Source organism: Carlito syrichta, unplaced genomic scaffold (genome assembly GCF_000164805.1).
Source record: "Carlito syrichta isolate Samal-C Ts95f unplaced genomic scaffold, Tarsius_syrichta-2.0.1 Scaffold222500, whole genome shotgun sequence".
Lineage (NCBI taxonomy): Eukaryota > Metazoa > Chordata > Mammalia > Primates > Tarsiidae > Carlito > Carlito syrichta.
Genome location: NW_007166596.1, coordinates 345967 through 367893, shown reverse-complemented (window position 1 = coordinate 367893; position 21927 = coordinate 345967). Strand labels below are relative to the sequence as shown.

General features: G+C 36.8%; 1 protein-coding gene across 1 annotated transcript in view; it reads left to right on the top strand.

Annotated features, from left to right (window-relative positions):
* Positions 1–21927, top strand: part of MLLT3 (MLLT3, super elongation complex subunit) — a 122479-nt gene that overhangs the window by 5460 nt on the left and 95092 nt on the right. The window contains exons 2-3 of the mRNA XM_021709425.1: positions 3192–3329; positions 13212–13355. Of these exons, the coding sequence (XP_021565100.1) occupies positions 3192–3329; positions 13212–13355 (282 nt within the window). The remainder of the gene's footprint in view (positions 1–3191; positions 3330–13211; positions 13356–21927) is intronic.

Genomic DNA, 21927 nt, shown 5'->3' with positions numbered 1-21927 from the left:
GGGTCTCGAACCCGCGGGCTCAGGCAATCCACTCACTTCAGCCTCCCAAGGTGCGGGATTACAGGCTGAGCTACCGAGCCTGGCTTGGCCTGTTTATTTTGTATAAAAAGTTCTTGTTTTATTTGTTTCTAATTAAGTACTCAGGATGCCTTACAGACACAACTTGTTAGTGATGAAAATATTGTATTTAAAAATAGTTAAGGTATGAATTGGTAAAGTGTCTTATTAAACCACACTTTTATAGAATATGAATACATAGAAGATCATTTCTTTAAGGGATGGGGGAAAAATCCAAAGACCATCAACTATATATAAGATGTGCTCACTAACAGCTGTTTCTTATAATGGGAACAATTTGCATTCGGAAGAGAGAAAATGAATTATACAAAAGGGTGTATAGGGGAACAGCTATACCTTCCCTGGCACTTGCAGCAGCCCACAAAATAAACTTCCTTCAAATGACACTGGCGTGATTAATCCCAAGCAACCTGGACACTGAAACTGCTGTTCTCAAAAGGGGCTCGGCAGCCTGGAAATGTCATGGGTGTAATACTAGCCTTCTAGCTGATGTCGGGTGGAGGAAGCCCAGTGTATTTAGTGGGCACTCCCACTTCTCCGCAGTGTTCGGGGTATTTGAATATTCATGATAGATTGGCAGGTGGTAAGTGAATGCAAGACTGAAGCCACTCTGGGTTCTTTTTTTTTTTTTTTTGAGTTGGAGTCTCACTCTGTTGCCCAGACTGGAGTGCAGTGACCACTCCCGGCCACGGCAGCCTTGATCTACTGGGCTCTGGCGATCCTTCCGCCTCAGCCTTCCAAGTAGCCGGAATTACAGGCATGTGCTACCATGCCCGGCTGATTGTTTTATTTATTGTAGAGATGAGGTCTCGCTGCCCAGGCAGGTCTCGAACCCGCGGGCTCAGGCAATTCACTCACCTCAGCCTCCCAAAGGCGCAGAATTACAGGCTGAGCCACCGAGCCCGGCTCACTCTGGGTTCTTATGCTTTTTCATTTTTATCTTAAAAGAACTTACAAGGTCAAGTCAGATGCTTCATTCCTGATTTTACTTCTGATTTCAGTTTGGAGAAAATTTCCTAAGGTGAACCTCAGTTTACCTTTTTGGAACCATATTTGTACTTGCGAAATGTTTAACCAATTTTCATGCACATTATCATTTCTGTATTTAAAATACCTCATGCATTTATTTCTCCACATATTGTCTTCTTACATGTTGATGGTCATGCCTTCAGATGTGTATATGGTACCTCCCCTCCTCTTTAAAGGATAAGGAAACCTAGGCTGTCTAGAGAATCCTTAATCCAGGGCTGTGGACCTGAGTCTTCTGATCCAAACCTAGGACTCTCTACTTGATGCATCCTTTTTAGTTTCATCCAAAAAGGCTTTATAACAACTGGGTAGTTTAGTGTTAGATTTCCTGCCTTGCTTCAGTCATTTATTGAGAACTTATTTGTGCCAGGCCCTGTGTTGGATCTTCTGCATACATCATTGTCTTAGTTTGTTCAGGCTGCTTTAACAAAGTACCATACGTGGGTGACTTGTAAACAACATACATTTACTTCTCACAGTTCTGGAGACTGAAAGTTTGAGATCAGGGTGCCAGTATGATCAGGTTCATGGGAAGGCCCTCCTTAGGGTTGCAGACTGTCATCTCTTTGCCATGTCTTCACATAGAGGAAGGGACAAGAGCTCCCTGGGGTGCTAACTGTATTCCTGAAGGCTCCAACTTCAGAACTTAATCACCTCCCAAAGATACCACCTCCTACTATCACTAATAGGGTTTAGGGCTTCAAATTTTGGAATCTGGGGAGATACAAATATTCTGTCCACAAAAAATCACCCTATTTAGTCTTTACACTGTCTAGAAATGGAAACCAACGTTCAGAGAGGCAAAATAGTTTTGCAGAGGTAGCTTGCCTAGTCTGACGTGGATTATGGATTGGTACCCAGTGTGTTGACTGCCGTACCTGAGCCCTGATATTCTTTTTCTTCCTGAGGTAAACGTTCTTTCTGTCCTTCAAAAGTGAAAAGAAATTAGCAGATGAGATTTTTGAGTATATAGTCATAAGGAACTCTGTTGAGTGTCAAAGCAGTGATTCAGAGAGTTAATACTTTGTGAGGATAAAAGGAGAAGAGATGGTAATCCTTTGTGGTCTAGGAAGGCCTTGTGAAGAAAGTAGGATTTGAATTAGCAGAGGATACTAAGAGTGGCCTCGAGGTATGATGGAAGGAATAACAGGGGGGACCAGGCATGGGGTGGAAAATGCTGAGCACATTTAGGAGGACTCAGTGCACTGGAATAAAGCATAGGAGTTTTGTAAAGCATAGGTTACAAAGGGACAGGTAAGCTGGAACTGCTCAATAGGATTCGGGGTGTCAGGATGCATGGTCTTGATATTTAGCATGCACATTGTTACTTGATGATGCTACCAAAATGCAGTCTTAACCAGTTGGCTTGTGACTGATTTTGGTTTAATGGAAATTTTACTGGAATGAAATCCTATTTAGCTTCTTAGGGTTTCTTATTCCCCAAGAGCTTGCCTAACAGTCTTGCTTCCTTCTAACACCATGAAAAATAAAAGAACCTTATTGTTTCTTGTGTACTCTTATAATGTGATTAGATAAGTGTTTTTATACATACTGGTGTTTCAATAAGTATTCTTTTGGAGAGGGAGGAGGGAAAGGGGGAGATTCTGGGTCTTAATGGAGATTAGTAACACTGAAAAATTCTGGGTTTGAGTTTTCTAAGAAAAGAGGGTGGCATAGAAATCAGGACATCTCAGATAAGTGAAGAATTAAGGTGGGGAGTGATTTATATAAAAGACTAGACATAGTACTTTTGTTAGAAAACGTATAGTTCTTTTCAAGCTTTGGGTCAAAAGGTGCTGTCTTCAGTCTCCCTAAAGCTGTAGGGCAGGGTGATAACTGAAATGCATTCATTAATGATCATGGTTGACAATAATGAGTTATATAATGAGCTATCCTCCACCAAGATTTGAATAAATAACTTACAAATTTGATTTATACCGGAAAAATTATTGTTGTAGATTCTGGAGAAGAAATAAAGGATATTTCAGAGACCCACCTGGGGGGTTGGCAAGGGGCTGTGAAAATGGGTGTGATCTAGATGGTAGAATGGAATTTTTTCTTTTCTTTCTTTTTTTCTTTTAAAGAATATCTTTTTGTCTATTGTTCTCATGTTGCCTATTTTCTTTTTTAATGTTGCAGTGTGCAAAGATCCACCTTACAAGGTAGAAGAATCTGGGTATGCTGGTTTCATTTTGCCAATTGAGGTTTATTTTAAAAACAAGGTATGTAATCTTTACCCATTAATCTTTCAAGTAGAAGATCCTCCATTAACCACATGATGTTTAAAGTAATTTTGGCTCATAAGCACTTCTATCACTAGATGATTTAAAAATAAAAGTTAAATTTGTCTTCTAGGAATTTTGGCTATCATTACTTTTAATTATAGAGGAAGTGACTAAAAAAGATAATTTCAGTTATATGCAGTCAGGTTCTATGAAATTCATTAAATGTTCCCTTAAAGAGACGATTGATTACCATTTTGAGAAAGGTTAATATATGTTTGTAAAATAGAACAGAGGAATGATGGTTTTTCAGTAAAATGCTCCTTTTCTCATTTCCATATTTCTAGAATTTTTGAGGCTCACACAGAATAATCTTATTTTAGCTTTAACTGATATAAAAACATGACACATATATACAGTTATTTCAACTTGAGTTATTATGGGCTCTACTGGATTTAAAGTTTTCTGCAGTGCACGTGTGGCAAAACACACAGACTCTCATAGTGGGCAGATTGCTCAACCTCTGTGGGACTTCCCTTATTCGTAAAATGGGGAGATAAGAGTAGCTACCCCATAAAATGGTTAGAATTATAGTTAAAATAAATCTGTGTAAAGTATTTAGAACAGTGCCTCACATGTAAGCAAGCACTTAATAAATGCTAGGTAGTATAGCACGTTGCTCCTTATTTTGCCTCCAAAGATATCGTAGTTTATAAAACTTGCCCAAAGGTGAGGTAATTCGCTTTGTTTTCTCTTTTAAGGAACTGAGCAAATAGAATGTCATGGTATCCCCAATCAGTATGGTCCTTGCGTCAGCATCAGCAGTACCCAAGGACAGTTTGGAAATGAGATTCTCAGACCCCATGCAGATGGATCTACAGAATCTGAGCCTCTGGGAGCAGGGTCTAGGAATCCTGCATATTTGCTAGTCCTCCTAGTGGTTCTTTTACTCAGTAAGTATGAGAACCGTGGATAAGCCACTCTTTAATGTGTAGTTCCATCCACTGGAACAGCATCACACTGGCTTTGTCAGCTTATAGAAGGCTCAGTCTTCAATTTAGCAAATTAGAAAGTGTTAAAACCAGATTTTTAACCTACATCTTTCTTTCCATTGACTAAACTCTTAGTTTCTTTTTTTCTTTTTTTTCAGTCGGAGTCTCACTCTGTTGCCCAGACTGGAGTGCAGTGGCCGCTCCCGGCCACCGCAGCCTCGTCTGCTGGGCTCCGGCAATCCTTCCACCTCGGCCTTCCAAGTAGCCGGAATTACAGGCACACACGACCATGCCCGGCTAATTTTTTGATCTTATAGTAGAGATGAGGTCTCGCCTGCCCAGGTGGGTCTCGAACCCATGGGCTCAGGCAGTCCACTCACCTCAGCCTCCCAAAGGCACGGGATTACAGGCTGAGCCACACCGAGCCCGGCTAACTCTTAGTTTCTATGCCTTGGAAACAATAACTCTTTGCTAGAATGATTACCTTTCTTAGTGGTGATGCAATTGAATTGTTCACATGTTTTTCAGCAAGTCAGACTTGAGATGCTCACGTGAGATGCCTTTACATTGATGTACTGATGTTTCTTATTTTGAGAGGAATTTTCCTTAAGAAAATAGTTTTTGACTTTTTTAGCTTCTTTGTTTTCTTTCTTCACCATCAATTTCTCCAATGCTTGTTACACTCTTTTTTATTATTAAAGTCATCCTAGTAGGTACGAAGTGGTATCTCATTTTGGTTTTGATTTGTGTCTCTCTGATGACTTATGATATTGAACATCTTTTCATAAGCTCATTGTTCATTTGTTCATTTTCTTGGAAAAATGACTATCCTTTGCCCATTTTTAATGTGTTTTTTCCTTTTACCTCTTTTTTAAAAATTGTATTTTATTGTAGAGATGTGGGATACAAGTCTGGATGCTATACAAGTAGGTTGCATGCAGATGAAGTTTGGGCCTCCAACTAGTCCTTACTTCCCCTGGTTTAGGACCAGTACCCTTTGTGTTGTTACAGACCCCCCCCCATGTATTTTTAATTTAATTGGGTGTGTTTATGGAAAGAAATTTAGAGTCTTTCTTCACTCCCTATGTCTCCATTCCTCGTGTCTCCACTCTCCATGTTCCCCCTTTTATTTTTATTTATTTTTTCTTTATTTTATTTTAAAGATGTGGGGAATCAAGTCAGGATTAGGTACATAAGTGGTCTACGTGCAGGTGAAGTTTGGGCTTCCCACTGGTCCTCACTTACCCTGTTTTAGGATGAAGTAGTGATGTTATATGCTCCCTCCTCCTCCCCTGGAAGTATCCTGCTACTGCTGATCCCTCTCTTGTAGTATTTTGATAAATGTGTAGTACCCACTTATGAATGATAACATGTGGTTTTTAGTTCTTTGTTTCTGTGATAGATCACTGAGTATGATGGACTCTAAATCCATCCAGTTTCTGTGAAGTCCAGGATTTTGTCCTTCATGGCTGAGTAATACTTCATCATGTATATGTACTACATTTTTTTAAAAATCCAGTCCATTTTCAAAGAACAGCAGGGTTGGTTCTGTTTTTGCTATTGTAAATAGTGCTGCAGTAAACATGCATGTGCTGGTATCTTTTTTGTAGAATGATTTGAGTATCTCTGAGTATATTCCCAGAAGGGGTATTGCTGGGTATTGTGTTCCCTTTTTTAATATCTTAGAAAGTTTAAATAATGAAGATCAGATGGTGTTTTTCTTCCCTCTTGTCACATCCTTATATCCAGTGTTTTAATATCACTTAGGGATTGGACTACATCTTTGCAAGAATCTAAGCCTTCAAGCCAGAGAAGTTCTTGTCTCAAAGAGGTTAGGGGGTGGACAATTATGATCTCTTGTGAGAGGATCATAATGGTTATGGTTATGCCACCTACGTTAATTTGACATTGCACTGGCTTCAGTTTGGAAATAATGATGCAGTAAAGTATCTTCTCTCTTGTCTTGATGTTAACTTTTGAGGTCATTTTTATAAGTTCTCAACTGAACAGAGAAATCTATTTCCTGAATTGCCCAGTTTCCTGATTTACAGCAATAACGGAAATCTCCCCCCACACTAGATTTAAAAAGAGAACAAATAAAGGGAACAGAGGCATCAATATCACCCCCTAACCCACACATACACACATGCAAATTCAGCTAATCATTTTTCTTGAAATTTGTGAAGCAGGGTAAAAAACAAAATATACTGAGGGCACATTGGCTGGTTGTTATTATGACTATAAGGCATAGTATTTACTTTGTGAGGGATTTTAGTTGCTTAAAATAAGAAGGAAGAAAGCAGCATATTAATGGAAAGCAGTTCTTCCTTTGGGGCCATTGTAAAATAGATCCTTAAGCTGATTACTGTTAAGCAGATTCTCTGGTTGGTATCCAGATTAGTTTATTTTTATTTTCTAGTTTTAGGTTTTCTTGAAGATGTCATTCTTAATAATGATTGCTCCTTTCAAGTGTGCACAATGAAACATGTATGTTTCAGTGTTTGTAATATGAAAAAAGTAGAATACCACTAATTGACCTTATGGAAAGATGTTGATCAATAAATGGTGACTTAATAATCCATAGAATGCTATTCAGTCCTTAATATGGCAAGGTCTTAAAAGTTTCAGAAGTATATGTATATGGTTTTGGTATCATTTGTGTATTTTTAAAATAAAATACTGAAACAAGTAAAGGTGTTAAGGAAACACATATTTAGTATAAAAGCATGTGCTGGAATGACAACACAGGAGCTTAAAATGGTTGGTTACTGGGAGAGGAGGGATTGAGAAGGTTACACGTATCAAATTTTATTTCTTTAAAGAAAGTGGTGGAGCAAATTTGTTGCAAGTGTTAACATCTTTTTAATCTCAGTGGAGAGTACAAGGGTATAGTATTTTAAGTATTTTTTAAGTTATTGATTTTTTAATTAAAAAGGTAATTATTGCTTTGCTACCTCTTTTAGTTGATATTCTCAGAGTATCTTAAGAAACAAATTTTTGCTATATTCTGATCTGGATTTCTGAGCTAGATATGTTTCTTTTTAAGTTTCAATATAATTTTTTAAAAAAAATAGAGACGAAGTCTCACTATGTTGCCCAATCCAGTCTCAGACTCCTGGGCTCAAGTGATCCTTTTGCGTCAGTCTTCCAAAGTTCTGGGGTTACAGGCATGAATTGCCATACCAGACCTCCCTCCCTCCTCTCCCCCTTATAATTCCAGCTTCTGTTTTCTTATAGTAAAAGCACTTAACATGAGATCTAGCCTCTTAACGAGTTTTAGGTATACAATACATTATTGCTGACTATAGGTACAATGTTGTAGGGCAGATCACTAGAGGTTATTCATCTTACTTAGTTGAAATTTAATGTCTGTTGATTGATAACTCCCCATTTTTCCCTCTCTCCAGCCCTTGGTAACTACCATTACAGTCTTTGATTTTATGATTTTAACTACTTTAATTACCTGATATAAATGCATATGAATTATAATAATCCATGTCCTTAATATGACAATATTAATATAAATGGACTCATGCAGTACTTGTCTTTCTGCGTCTGGCTTATTCCTCAAAGTCCAACTGGGTATGTTTCTTATTTCTTTTCTTAGCAAAATGACCAATTGGTAAAAATTTGATAGGTCTAGGCTGTTCCAGAATGTTCATTACTTTGGCATATTTATCATTTTATTTATCCCTGACATTTACTCAATTCTGTCTTGAGGAATGAATATCCATTTTAGCAATGATTTATAAAAAAGTATTATTTAACATTTTTGTAGGAATGAGAAAAAGCAAAAAGAGTTCCATGCGATGATGGAAGAGTCCTAGTTCTACATATTAAAGATATTGTCCTGTCCTTGGTCCCATCCCCAGCCTTGTGCTTTCCCTGCTTCTCTGTTGAGCTTGTCTTCATTTCTGCTTATGTATTTTAACTGTTGGAGTCAAGAGGGGTGGTAGAATGTTAGTACTTTGCTTGAGTTTGTGTGTGTTTTTTCTGTCTTATTTTGTATTTGTGCTCAACGAGACAGGCATTTCTCTGAGAATCATGTGTGTTTCAGAAACTCTGAACCGAAAGGCATACTGAAACATAGCTGACTGTGGCACTTTAGGTTTGAAAGGATCCCATGCTTCTCTCTTTCAATCTGTTCTCAGGGAAAGTGCATGAGTAAATGTCAAGGACTGAAGTTCTGCCGAGTGAGAGAGGGGTAATTTGATGTTGCCAAAAACAGATTTCCACCTCTAGAAAATGTATTAGTTTTATATAGAGAACAAGCACATGCTTTCTTGTTTGAACTTTGAAAAATCTTTCTGAGAAGATTGATATAATATTGACATAATATTGATGACTACTCTCTAAGCGAAGATATTCAGTTGGCCAGACCACAAGTTTATGGGTTGTTTTTCATACATACACACACACATACACATAAAATTTCCTTTATATACTTAAATATATAATATATTTGTATTAATGTGTGTATAATTGTATATACATAATTATACTTGGGATTTAGAGAAATAGTCACTTTCTATGGTCCTTACCTTTATTGTGATTGAAAAGTGATGTTTTGTTTTGTTTTAACATCTTAGACTATTTGAGACTATAAAATGATGTTGTTATTACCTCATTCTTTTTATTCTGGTAATCATATTCATCAATATATTTTTCTCTTTAAAAAAGTACAAAGCAGTACGTATTTTTTAGTACAAGTATATGGATTAAAACATAGAAGTTTGATTTCCTTGGCTCCATTTAATAATTGTTAACTCTTTGGGGTAGGCTTCCCAAGTTTCCCCCATGTATTTGTGTAGATAAAATGTATTTCTACAGAGAAATTGACAGGGACATGATTTATTATTTTTCTGTGACTTACCTTTATTTACTTAGCAATATGCCTTTCCAAGTCAGTATCTTTAAACACCCGAATGGTTTTCCATGGTAATGATACAGATCATGCTTAATTTTTTGCTATTGTAAACAATGCTACCATGTACATGTCATAATATATTTGATACCTATATTTGAATATTTCTATGGAAGAGATTCTTAGAGGTAGAGTTACTGGGTCAAACATGGTATGCATTTAGTGTGAGAGTAGATATTGCGAAAATGTCTACCAAGAAGGTTTTACCAGTTTATATTCCCAGGTATATGGCAGAAATCTATGTTCCTTTTAAGTTAATTTTAAGGTTTCATTTGCTGTTGTATAATTTAGGAGAGGGATAGATAAGTAAAAAGTGATCATAATTCAATGTGATAATTGCATTAATGGAGCAATGTTATAAGAGGAATGTCTGAATGTCTAATTCAGATCATACTAGAAGGGTGGGGGGGGGTCTTTCCAGAGGAGTTAATGATTTAGCTAGGTCTTGAGTAATGATTTGCATTAATCTGGAAATGGAGGGGGAGGTATACTTGGAGGGAGCACGTTTCAGGCCTGGGAAGGACTGATTGTGAAAGGCAAAATGAAAGAGATAATATGAAGTACTTATTGAGGAACTCCAAGTATTTCAAAATTTTGGAAGGAGAGAATACAGTAAGAGACCAAAGAAAATGCAAGAAAGGTAGTAAGAGATTGTGATGATTATCCTAAGGAAATAGGATTTTATTGTAGAAAATGATGACCCCTTAAAAGCTTTTGTATCAATGGAAAAACATAATCTAAGTTTTGTATTAGAAAGATCACTCTCATGAGTGGATTGCCTGAGCCCGCAGGTTCGAGAACTGCCTGGGCAACTTGGCAAGACCTCATCTCTACAATAAATCAAAAAATTAGCAGGGCGTGGTAGCACGTGCCTATAGTTCCAGCTACTTGGAAAGCTGAGGCCAAAGGATCGCCGGAGCCCAGCAGGTTGAGGCTGCGGTGGCCGGGAGCAGCCAATGCACTCCAGTCTGGGTGACAGAGTGAGACTCCAGCTCAAAAAAAAAAAAAAAAAAAAAAAGATCACTCTCCTGTTATTGAGGGAAGTAGAATGAGGTAAGTTCAAAAACAGGAAGGAGAACAAAGGAGGAATGGTGCAGTTCTAAGTTGAGGCAATGGTAATGCCTAAGAGAAAACAGGGGTAGATTTGAGAGTTCCTAAGGAGGAATACTGAGTAGAACTTGGAGAAAATATGACTGTAGTGAGTGAGGGAGAAGGAAAAATGGGGATGGTTTTTGTTTGCCAAGAGACAGAAGACAGGAGAAAAGACAGATGAAGATAACTTTAGTTTAAGATAATGTAAAAATCTGATGCTGTTATGCATCAGTGTGTGGAAGACTGTATGTGGCAGTCAATGAGAACTGGGCTGGAGATACATTAGGGGAGTCACTGTCACATAGATGAAACTGAGTCCTTGTGAAGGGGTGTCATCTCCCTGGGAAAATTTGTAGAAACAGAAAAGACATTTAAGGATCACTGAAGAAAGAGAAGAAACCTGTGAAAAAGACTGAGAAGGAATGGCCAGTGTACTGTGAGGAAACCAGAAGAGAATGGCATGCTGATAAAAGAGGGAAAGAGTATAAGTTTCACACTAGATTATAGTGGAAGTGAAGCGGTAGTGAGAAAATGAGTAGAGACTATGGTTTGGGGATGTTTGGATGAGGTGGTGGAAGCCATGAATCTGTAGTAGGTAATGCCTATATTCTGAAAGTTTTAGATACTAAGACTTTTGAGTCAAAAGAAATGGATTCAAACAACCCCATTTTAAAATGGGCAAAAGATATGAACAGACACTTGACAAAGGAAAACATCTGAGCAGCCAACAAACACATGAAGAAATGTTCAACCTCACTAATCATCAGGGAGATGCAAATCAAAACCACACTGAGATACCACCTAACTCCAGCCAGAATGGCAATTATCAACAACTCAAAAAATAACAGCTGCTGGAGAGGGTGTGGCGAAAAGGGAACACTTCTACACTGTTGGTGGGAGTGTAAACTAGTGCAACCTCTGTGGAAAGCAGTGTGGTGATTCCTAAAAGCTCTAAATATCCTCCCATATGACCCCGCAATCCCCCTACTGGGAATATACCCTGAAGAACTCAAATCACTCTATAAAAAAGATACCTGCACACGTATGTTTATCACAGCGTTGTTCACAATAGCAAGAACCTGGAAGCAACCATGCTGCCCATCAAAAGAGGACTGGATTAAAAAAACGTGGTACATATACACGATGGAATACTACGCAGTCATAAAAAAGAACAAAATCATGAATTTTGCAGCAACCTGGATGGAACTAGAGTCTATACTGAGTAACTCTCACAGAAACAAAGATCTGAGTATCACATGTTCTCACTCATATAATGGACCTTGAACATCCAATGTAATACTATAAGAAAATGACTGACAGTAGTGGGAAACTATGGGGGGGAGGGAGATGGGATCAACGGTAGCAAATATCTTTCTGGGGACGGGGAAACACCTCTTATCAACAGGGTGCCTGAATGAAACGTATTTTTATACTTAACCCTTAACTGTACCCCACAACATCATAATAAAAAATATTGGTTAAAAAAAAACCCCCCAAAAAACAATAGCCATCCTGACCGGTAAAAAAAAAAGGAATGGATTCAAGACGCTTTGTTTCAGCATGTGTTAGTAATATAGCAACAAAACAGGAGAGCTGTGAGAAGCAAATGAGATGAATGTTAACATATATATTAGTTACCAATATTATCCTGAGTCTTCATTTCACCTTGGGTGGCTAAAAATCAATGTGTAGGGAGGGGCAAGTAGTCACCTAATGAATAATGGCTTAAGCGTTGAACCTGGGTTTTATGAAATTACAATTATTGTGTTCTTTTGCATAGGATGCTATTTTGTCCCCCTCATTCTTTGTTCAGGAAAATGTCATTCACAGGTATTTATTGCATTTCTACTATGTGCAGGTACTAAGAACAGTGATGATTCAAACATTGTTCTTACTTTCAACGATCGTGTGATCTAGTAGGGTAATAGGAAATAGACAATTGTTCTATAACGTAGCAAGGACAAGAGGGAAGTGCACGCAGCATAGAGGAGAGACATTGAGGAGATGGGAGTGGAGTCCGAGGAAGGTTTCTCAAAAGTGAAATCTGAGTGGGGAAGGATGAGTTATCCACGTAAAGCAGGAGGTAGAGGAATGAAGGTAGACAGTGAAGGTAACAATGTAAAACTAGTGAAACCAGAGTTAACTTAGTATGCAGTAGGTAATGGGAAGCCACCGGAGGCAGTATATTGCCAGACCATCAGATGAACAGCATACCCCACCAGGTATGAAGCCAAGAGCCGTATGATGAATGCCCTTATATGGAATTCAAATGAGTTTAGGTTTTTATACTAGTGGCTATTGGAAGCTGTTGAGATTTTTACTAGGAAGTGAAAATGACTAGATTTTTGTTTCAAATAGAAAATATTGAGGCCTGAATGGAGGAGGAATTGAAGAGAATGTATCCTGAAGTAGGATGCCCCACTAGAGGAGAGAGTTTATAGTAGTTTGGGCAATGAGAACGAACATGGGAGTAAGGGTTAGAGGACTCATTCAAGAAATATTTAGGAGAAGAAATGGATAACCCTTGATGGAAGGTATGAGGGGTAGGGAAGAGGAAGGAATGTGCTAGGTTTCTAGGGTGGTTGTGTTGGTGGTGTCTCCACTTGATGAGAGTTGGTGGGGAATATGGGGAATTCATTTTTTAAGATATTCTCCTAACATTTAAAAAAAAAAAACCTAATTTATCACATATTTCCATTTTATTTTGTAGATAATTTCATGATCATTTTTCATCCAGTACTAATTTGACAGTAAAGCTGTTAGATGTCTTAGGTCTTTTTAAAAATTCCTTATGAGGAGTAAAACTTTGCTTTTAAAATGTCTATTTATGCCTAACTATCTGCTTTCTGTCTTAATTTTTTTTTCAACCTCCAGGAAGAACCTAGGAAAGTCCGCTTTGATTATGACTTATTCCTGCATCTTGAAGGCCACCCACCAGTGAATCACCTCCGCTGTGAAAAGCTAACTTTCAATAACCCCACAGAGGACTTCAGGAGAAAGTTGCTGAAGGCAGGAGGAGTAAGTGGCAGTCTCTCATGAAACGCCTTTCTATAAAAAACGGTTGTTAGTACCTTAAGAAGTATAATGAGGTTTTAGGAGAGTTGAAAGGAATGAGGTACCTTAATGGTTTAGCTGTGGACTCATGGTCTGAGATGAAGAGGCAGGCAAGCAATATTGAGATATGAGTCTGAAATTACACGATTAATTAAAACAGCCTTAAGAACTATGCAGCTCAAATTTATTATGACAAAAGGCAAAAGCCAAACAAGCAATTATCTATCCTCAATTAGGAAGAGAACAATGTTTCTGAACTTTGTTATATCAGTGTATAGAAACTTTTAGGTTAAGTTGCAAGTCCCATCAACAATTAGATAAGGAGGAATTGTCCATACTGTCTTGATCATTGTTAATAGAAAAGATGTATCCCCTCACTTTACATGTTTGGGTCATTTAAAGAGACATTTTTGTGTGTTTGAATTTTATGTAGGTAAAAGATGGGATTTTTCTTTTTTAAGATCATGATAATGAAGATGTGATACATTTTTACCCTTGTGATTTGGCTAGGATGGAAAAGAATTTTAAGTTACTTGCAAACATAAACATTTGGAATGTTTGTAGCCAAGTCAACTGTACAGACAAACACTTGATTGGTCAAAATCTATTTTACACTGGGTGTCATTGGTATCATCGGCTCCTGTGTCAGATAAGCTTCTGTGTCATCTTATGTAGGCTCTCTAGACCAATATTTTTATATATGTTCTTTACTCTAGGATTCTCTTCACTAAGTTTTTCTGGAAGGTTTTAGTATAGTTTTGTATCTATGATATTATAATTTTCTATAAGCACGTGTAGACCATAATCTGTCAAGATAAACTCTGCTTGAGGGCATATAGGAAAGTGTGTTTTTTTTTTTTCTTTTGTGGCATAAAAATTCTTTCCCTTCTATTGGGTCATGGACAACCACTTTGAGAACCTTAGAAAAGCTATGGCTCCTCTCATGAGAAAATCTCCCATATATAATTGTGTGAACATTTGGGGTTATGTGGACCCCAGCTTTTTGAGTCCTGTTTTGCCAGTCTCCTGTCCTTTTAACTGAACTATAATATGCATTTGAAGTACATTTCATTCCTCACTTGTACTATTTGTCCATAGATTATGGGTTAAATAGGTTTTGGTGCATCTGTTTTGGAAATATACCACTACTTAGAGTAGTCTATGGGGAAATTGAGCTTCAAGAAGAAATAGGCTTTTAGTAGCACAACTTTTTTTGTTTTGTTTTGTTTTGTTTTGAGTTGGAGTCTCACTCTGTCACCCAGGCTGGAGTGCAGTGGCACACCACGGCCACCATGGCCTTGACTTGCTGGGTTTAGGCTCTCTTCCGCTTGGCCTTCCCAGTAACTGAAACTGCAGACGCACGCCACCATGCTTGGCTAAGCACAATTCATTTTAAAGTTGGGACTTATTAAATGTTTAATAAAGAAGCTGTTTGAAAAAATAACCCCATTGTCTTCTTCTTATAGTTACAAGAACAGTGTTGATGCTGTTTACCTATGCCTACGCCCTTAACAATCAGCTGGACCATTGTTACATCCTAATCACACTTGTTATTTTTGTTTGTTTGAGGGTGACATTTTACACTTCTGATGATCCCTCTTGGGTATGGAGTTGGGTAGATAATTAGAGGGTGTGAATTATGGAACGTGAGTACCACAGGCTTCTGATAAGGGTCATAGGAGAAAGTAAATATGACATAAGACCTTTTCAAAGCAACCACTTAGTCCCAGAGTACTCGAACTTGCCTGTGAGCTGGAGGAGAGGTTACAGTTAGTGATAACAGCATAGTGCCACACTGCATCCTGATAAGGTCTCTAGTCAATTTCTCGTCTTTTGCTCCACTCAGCTTTTATCTCAGAATGATCCTTCTTGATTTCTAGCTTTCCTTTTTTGTGTTTAAGTGCAGTTTGAAGCTGGCTGATATTTTCCTTTTAGAATTAGATTGTATCTTGACAACTCTAAAATAATAAGTGAAATGTGAACTATTTCAGGCATATGCTACTGGAAATATTACATGTTCCCTAAGGGCCTAATTACAGTGAATCTTGTAGTAAAATAAATATTAAAACATTTATTTGAAATTGTAGAAATTACACAAATTCTTCCCATTTCATATAATAAGATCAAAGTAACTGTCTATAGAAATCTTAAAAAAAAAAACAGTAGACTAATAAACATTTTTTAGGCTTATCTAGATTTTTTACTGCAATATATTATTTATATTGGACACATAAACAATTGTCTCGCCTTACTATTAATGCAGCCTATCATGGTGTCACTAACTTATGAGCCATTTTGATTTCACTAGAAATCTTTTGTTCACCACTGTCTCTTCAGATAAACTTTTTTTTTTTGTCCTGAGTTTTGGGGTGGAAGGAGAGGGGATGCTGTGTTCTTTATACCTAAAGATTGTGTGACAAAGATGTGCATGTTCTACCTTTTAAGGAAAACATTGACCTCCTTCTTCATATATACTGTATGTAATCATTATTTATAACTTGAGGCCTGAGTGGAGTAAACATAGTATTTGGCTGTGGTTCCGCTCTTTCACTCTTTTCTTTTAAACCAAATGTATACAGCGTTATTGAAAGTTGAACTTTGTTTTTCAATAGATTAGAAAGGTTGTTTTAGATCTGCCAGTATCATAGAAAATGCTTTTCAGATTTAAAAAAAATTTTCTTTAGAGACGAAGTCTTGCTTTGTCACCCAGGCTAGTGTGCAGTGATGCAAATTCATTATAACCTTGAACTCCTGGGCTCAAGTCATCCTCCCATCTCAACCTCCTGAATAACCGGGACTACAAGCATATGCCACTATGCTCACATAATTTTTTTATTTTTGTTTTTTGGGGGCAAAAGTGGAGTCTTACTATGTTGCCCAGGCTGGTCTCCAACTCCTGACCTCAGATGATCCTCCTGCCTTGGTCTTCCATAGTATTGGAATTAGAAGTTTGAGCCATCATTCCTAGCCAATTTTTAGTTCTTAGAAGAAAATAATTCCAAGCAACTTTTTTGCCAAAGAATCTTGAAACATTGCAGACTTTTTTCTATTTAATAAATCGATAGCTATGTGACTTTTTTTTTTTTTTGGTCAATAACATTTTCTTCACTGGATTTTTAAATATATTTTAATGTTGTAGCTATTTTCTAAGTAGTCTTGAAGAAATCTTGGTGTACTTCCTCTTTACAAGAAATGTATCCTGTGCTCTTCTGTTGCATAGCTCCCTAATATTAAGGATATTTTTGTTTTAAAACAATATGTGGGCAGGGCACATTTAGCTTTAAGCATTATTTTCTTAGACTACTGCAATACAGAATGATTTCTTTAGCAGGACGCTGAACGTAGTTTTCTTTAAATTAGAGACCTTCTTAGAACTTGCTGAGGAAGCTGTGGATTTGGTTTAGGACCTAGTCCCTGTCAGGCCCTAAGTAACAAAAAGTAGAGGGTAGGGATTAGAAAATGGAAAAGAACAACTTGAGAGCTTCTTTTAAAAATATTACTTATATTTATTATTATATATATTTATGTATGTATTTTTATTTATACGTGTTATTTTATGATATTACTAAGGAAGGCAGTTTGTTTTTTGGTAGTAGGAAGGGGAGCAATGAGCAATAAACTTTTGAGGGCAAGGACAAACATAATGTGTCTTTTAATTTTAAACAAAAAGACCAACTGTGTCCCACTGAGAAACACCTGTCTATTCTGCCAAGATATTTCTATTTATTTTGCACTAAGAAAAATGCACCGATAGATCCCTTTTGGATCAGAAATTCTCAAGTTGTGCACATCAGGATGTTGAAATTAAAGGGCTTGTGATCACAATAGGTGGTTTTCTCTCTATTCACTTATCATCTTTTTGGTAGCTGGAATTTCAGTCATACTGAAAAACAGCATAGAAGGGTTTGGCACCCATTACTCTAAGACAGTGGATAAAATAAGGTGAGCTTTTTTTGGGGGGATGGGCAAAGCAAAGATATACAGTGTATTAGACAATGTATATCAGATCACCAAGATGTGATTTGTCTGTCTGGATTTCTGGTTGGGAAGGAGTGTGATACAATGGAAAAGTTTTAAAGTCAGACAGATTTAGCGGGGGGAAAGCCTCATCTATCATCTTTTAGCTGGGTTACCGTGGAAGAGTCTTTGCATCTTTTTGAATCCCAGGTTTTCAGCTGTGAAACATAAGGCCGTGTTTTCCTCACAGGAGATGTGTAATCATGGTGTGTGGATGATTGCATGGTAGATACCTAATGCCTTGGTTCTTTTTACTTGGATTACTGACTTAGAATATCAATAGGTGCTTAGCCAACTTTACATCAGGGACTGAAAGGTACAGTGAAAAATATTTGTTATTTAGTGTAAACTGCTCTAAATACATTTATTCACAGGAAAGCGTGTTTAGCACCAGTTAGTGTGGCCAGTATGTTGATGGACTTGTGTTGTGTTTAAAGATTAGTCCATAGTATTTTTCTTCAGGGTGATTATACTCTGGCTATTTGTATTTTGCTTGTGTAAAGTGCAACTTCAGGTCTCTTTGGAATATCATTTTTAATATGTTAAGTTTTCACTACAAGAATTACTGATTCTTACCATTGTTCTTTATACTAAATTTCTAGCAGATTAAATGCTTCTCAAAGCATTGTGTTCCTGTAGAAGATTTCATATGTATGTCTAGCAAGGTGACTGCAGCCTTGTATCTCTATGGAGGAAGAACAAAAGGGGCAAGTGTCTTTGGAAAATTGAGTTTATTTTACAATCGTTCCCTTTTCTTTTGACCTGGAAAATTAAGTGGTCTGCTTTGGTTCTCTTCTTGCAGGGATAGTGATAGAGTGTTTGGGTGCATGTGTTTGTCTTTCCTTCTTTCCCTCCTTCCTTCCTTTCTTCTTTTCCTCAATTAAACAGGGCAAAGTCTAAACATGTTGTTCAGTCTATTTCTGAATCACTGGCAAGCAGTTAATTTTGAGGACTGAAAATTAAAACTAACCACAGCAGTTGTTAAAACTAGGGTTTCTATAGGCAGAAATCCAATTCTGTTCAGACACCACCTGTTTCAATAGGACATTTCAGACGCCCATTTGGCAGGATTTGCTGGAGAAGACATGAGGAACATGCTTTCAGTCTGTATTAAGTCTGCAGCATAATGTAGTCCTGTCTCTCAGAGTGACAGTTACATTTATATATGATCTGTTTTTGTGAGGAATAAATTGGAATCTTTCTGAAACACTGCTTATTGTGAAGTAAAATCTGGGTCCACGGTAGATCTTCAGCAGGGAGTTTTGGTTATTAAAGGGCCAAAGGAATCTTGTGATAAGGAGCTTTCACTAATGCAGCTGTGTCAAGTCATCTGAACATAGCATTTTATTGCAAGAATCTGGCATGATGTTGTGTAGAGTGGTTTAGTATTTCCTTTGTAGGGGAGTTCAGAACACTTCTAATTTCTAAACTGTATAGATCACATTCTGTCCCCCTCAAATTTTAATTTTTTTTGACTAGGTAAATACACACAGAGTACAGAATGACAGTGAGCTTTCCTCCAGGCTACCAGTAATACTGTAGTAAATAAACTTGTACATAGTTCTTTGTGCACATGAATATGATAAATTCCTCAGTGTGAAATTGTGGATCCAAGGCACAGTGGAATTTAAATTTTGGTAGACATTTACAAATTTCCTGCGAAAGAGGTGATACTACTCTATGCTTTCACCAACAAGGTGTGAGAATGCCTGTTTCTCCACGGGGTGAATTATTAAACTACCCTCTCCCACCCCTACATACCCATCTCATAGCAGAAAAATTGTGTCTCATTTTTAATTCATATTTCTCTTATGAGTGATGATGAGCAACTTTTCATATGCTTAAAAAGCCATTTTCATTTCCTTTCAAAGACCACATTTTAATGTATTTTAAATTGGAAATATTCTAAGAGTTCGGTTTTGACTTAAATTTATGGGTCTCTTCCCACATACTTACATTTGGAAAGGTTACAAAAAGATACGGAAGCCTCTTTAGCCAAGGTCTGTGTTTTCAGGCTTTCTTCGATGTGTAACAAATTATGTTCTTAGGAACTGATTTGTCAAGACTTTGGCTTCTAAAAATATAAGTGGCTTTTGTGGCAAATTCATCTCGGCAGTGCCTAGAGATGGATTGCTAGCTGCTTATTTTTAAAATGACTGAAAGAAAATAATACAGAGAAGATTATTTTAGTGGCTGTCACTGGGCAGCTTCATTGGATTTTTGGATATTTGTTTTGGAACAAGTGTGCTTTTTGGGGGTTATTTTCTGATATATATCATCCTGTAATTGTCTGCTTCAAAAGATAAAAGAAAGCTGCTGTTTTTCACTGGCACTGATAAAACGTGATTTATTTAAATAAATGTAAGATCAAGCAAACTGCCTCATTTATGTGGTTATTTCTCAGAAGTTAATTTTCTGTCATATTTGGTATTTTTCTCCCCCTTTCTTTATCTTTAGCTGCCCCCTTCTCCTAAACTCTGGAAAATTAAATCCTGAAAGTGGAACATACATATAAATGATAAATGGAATGTCAAAAGTTGTGAGCCTTAATTCTAAATACAATGTTGATCTCATACATTCTTCTAAGTATGTTCATAGTAGTAGGAAGTTATTTATGTCACTCAACCTATTGAATGGTTTTTATGGCTTAATATTTTCTTAAAGCCACAATGTTGATTGCAGGACAGTTACAGACTTTTGAAAAAATGCACCAAAAAGTATCTGTGGTATAAAACAGTTTTTCTGCATCAATTCATTCCTTTCTCCCCAACTACCTGTTTACTTTTTGAGTAAAAGTAAGGAAGCTTAAAGCTAAAAAACCATTGCTACATAAACAAAGACTAAAAGAAAAAGAAATGAGACGAGGAGCTGTCCCTAGAATGTGCACTAAGAAAAGTTTTTTTGAGTACTTAGCTGTCAATATTGGAAAGTGTGCCACATTTCTTTCTGCAGATCTCCTAGGAGTAGCAGTTTAGCTGACTATATGTGGGAAATTCTTAATGTAGTAACCTTAATCTAGTCTTGAAATGAAATGCTGTGATACCCACTGCTTAATCCTGCCCCCACCTCCTCTTCCTTGGCTTCCAACAAGCCAAGAAAATAGAAATAATTAGAAAAGGCGGGGAAAAAAGAGATATGAATGTTGGAGAGTTTTCTAACTAAAAAAGAAACAACTTTCCATTTAAAATACAAAAGCATTGCCTTCAAAAACCGTTGATTCAATTTCTCTTTCACTTCTTGGCTCAGATACTAGTTCTTTTCGTACTGTCTCAAAGCTGCATACAAAGTTTATCTAATACTCTATCTGGATCCATTCTCTTGTAGGATGGTAAAGGAGTTGTTTATGAGCACAGCTACCTACTTTTGACTGTTCCCACTGGTTATTTTGGGGGTTCATACTCTAATAATAAGTAAAAACAAAACAATGCTTTGAGAAGGAAAGCTATTATTAACATTTTATTTTCTGATTTTTTTTCTATATTCTCTGAGATATAAGAAATTCTGACAGAGATTGAGATTTGAAGGTAGCAGCTTAAAAAATAAATGTCTGAGACTCTTGAAATAGACATTTGTGGATCATTTTCAAGGAGTGAGGATAGATGGCAGATAGTTTAATATAATTTTTATTACCACAAGGGACGTAGGTGTGGTATAACAGGAAGGATGTTTGATTTGATATCTGAAGGCACAAATTCAATTCTTGGCTGCTGATAATTTAACTGGGGTTTTAGTTGGTATAAATCTGAAATAGGTATAATACCCCTCCCTCTCCCTTGAGATGATTAAAATGTGATACTATGCGTAGTTAAAAAGTCAGCAAATAATTGTTTTATATATTGAAATGACCTCTTTTTTCTACAGATTTATTATGCTTTGGGTTAAACCAGGTTTTTGTTGCCTCAAAAGATAGAAAGTAAAAGGTTTCCTTTCCAGGGATTTGGCACAATGATGGTGTTCTACTAGAAAGAACATATTTTAGCTTCAGGAAGGAATCTAAGTTTTTCTCCAATTTTAAAATAAATATTGTTAACTTTAGAAAATTTAGACTGTCTAAAAAACAAGAAAAAAGAAAGAAAAATCATTGTAATCTTTCCAGAGACTAAACCTCTGTCAATATTTTATATTACATTTAATGTAGGTGAGATCCTACTGAATATCTATATTTTACTTTTGATATGTGAAGCATAAGTTGCATACGTTTTATATATGCCTTTATTTTTATTCTTCAAAATCATGTCCTCACACTTCAGGGGATTGATGTGAAATTTGTGGTTGGTTGTTAAGAACTTACTAGTAAGTTCTTTGTGTTTTATTGCTTCTGTTTTTGTTTTCCCCTTTTGGCTTTCCACTTCTCAAAATTAAACTTAAAACTAAAAGATTATAATGACATTAAGAACAAAACTGTTTTGCACACATTTGAAATTTTCTCTTAACAGTTTTGATGATATGGAAGTATGATGTTCTAGTTTTTTTTGTTTGTTTTGGGGTTTTTTTGTGTGTATGACTGAATGGGCCATAA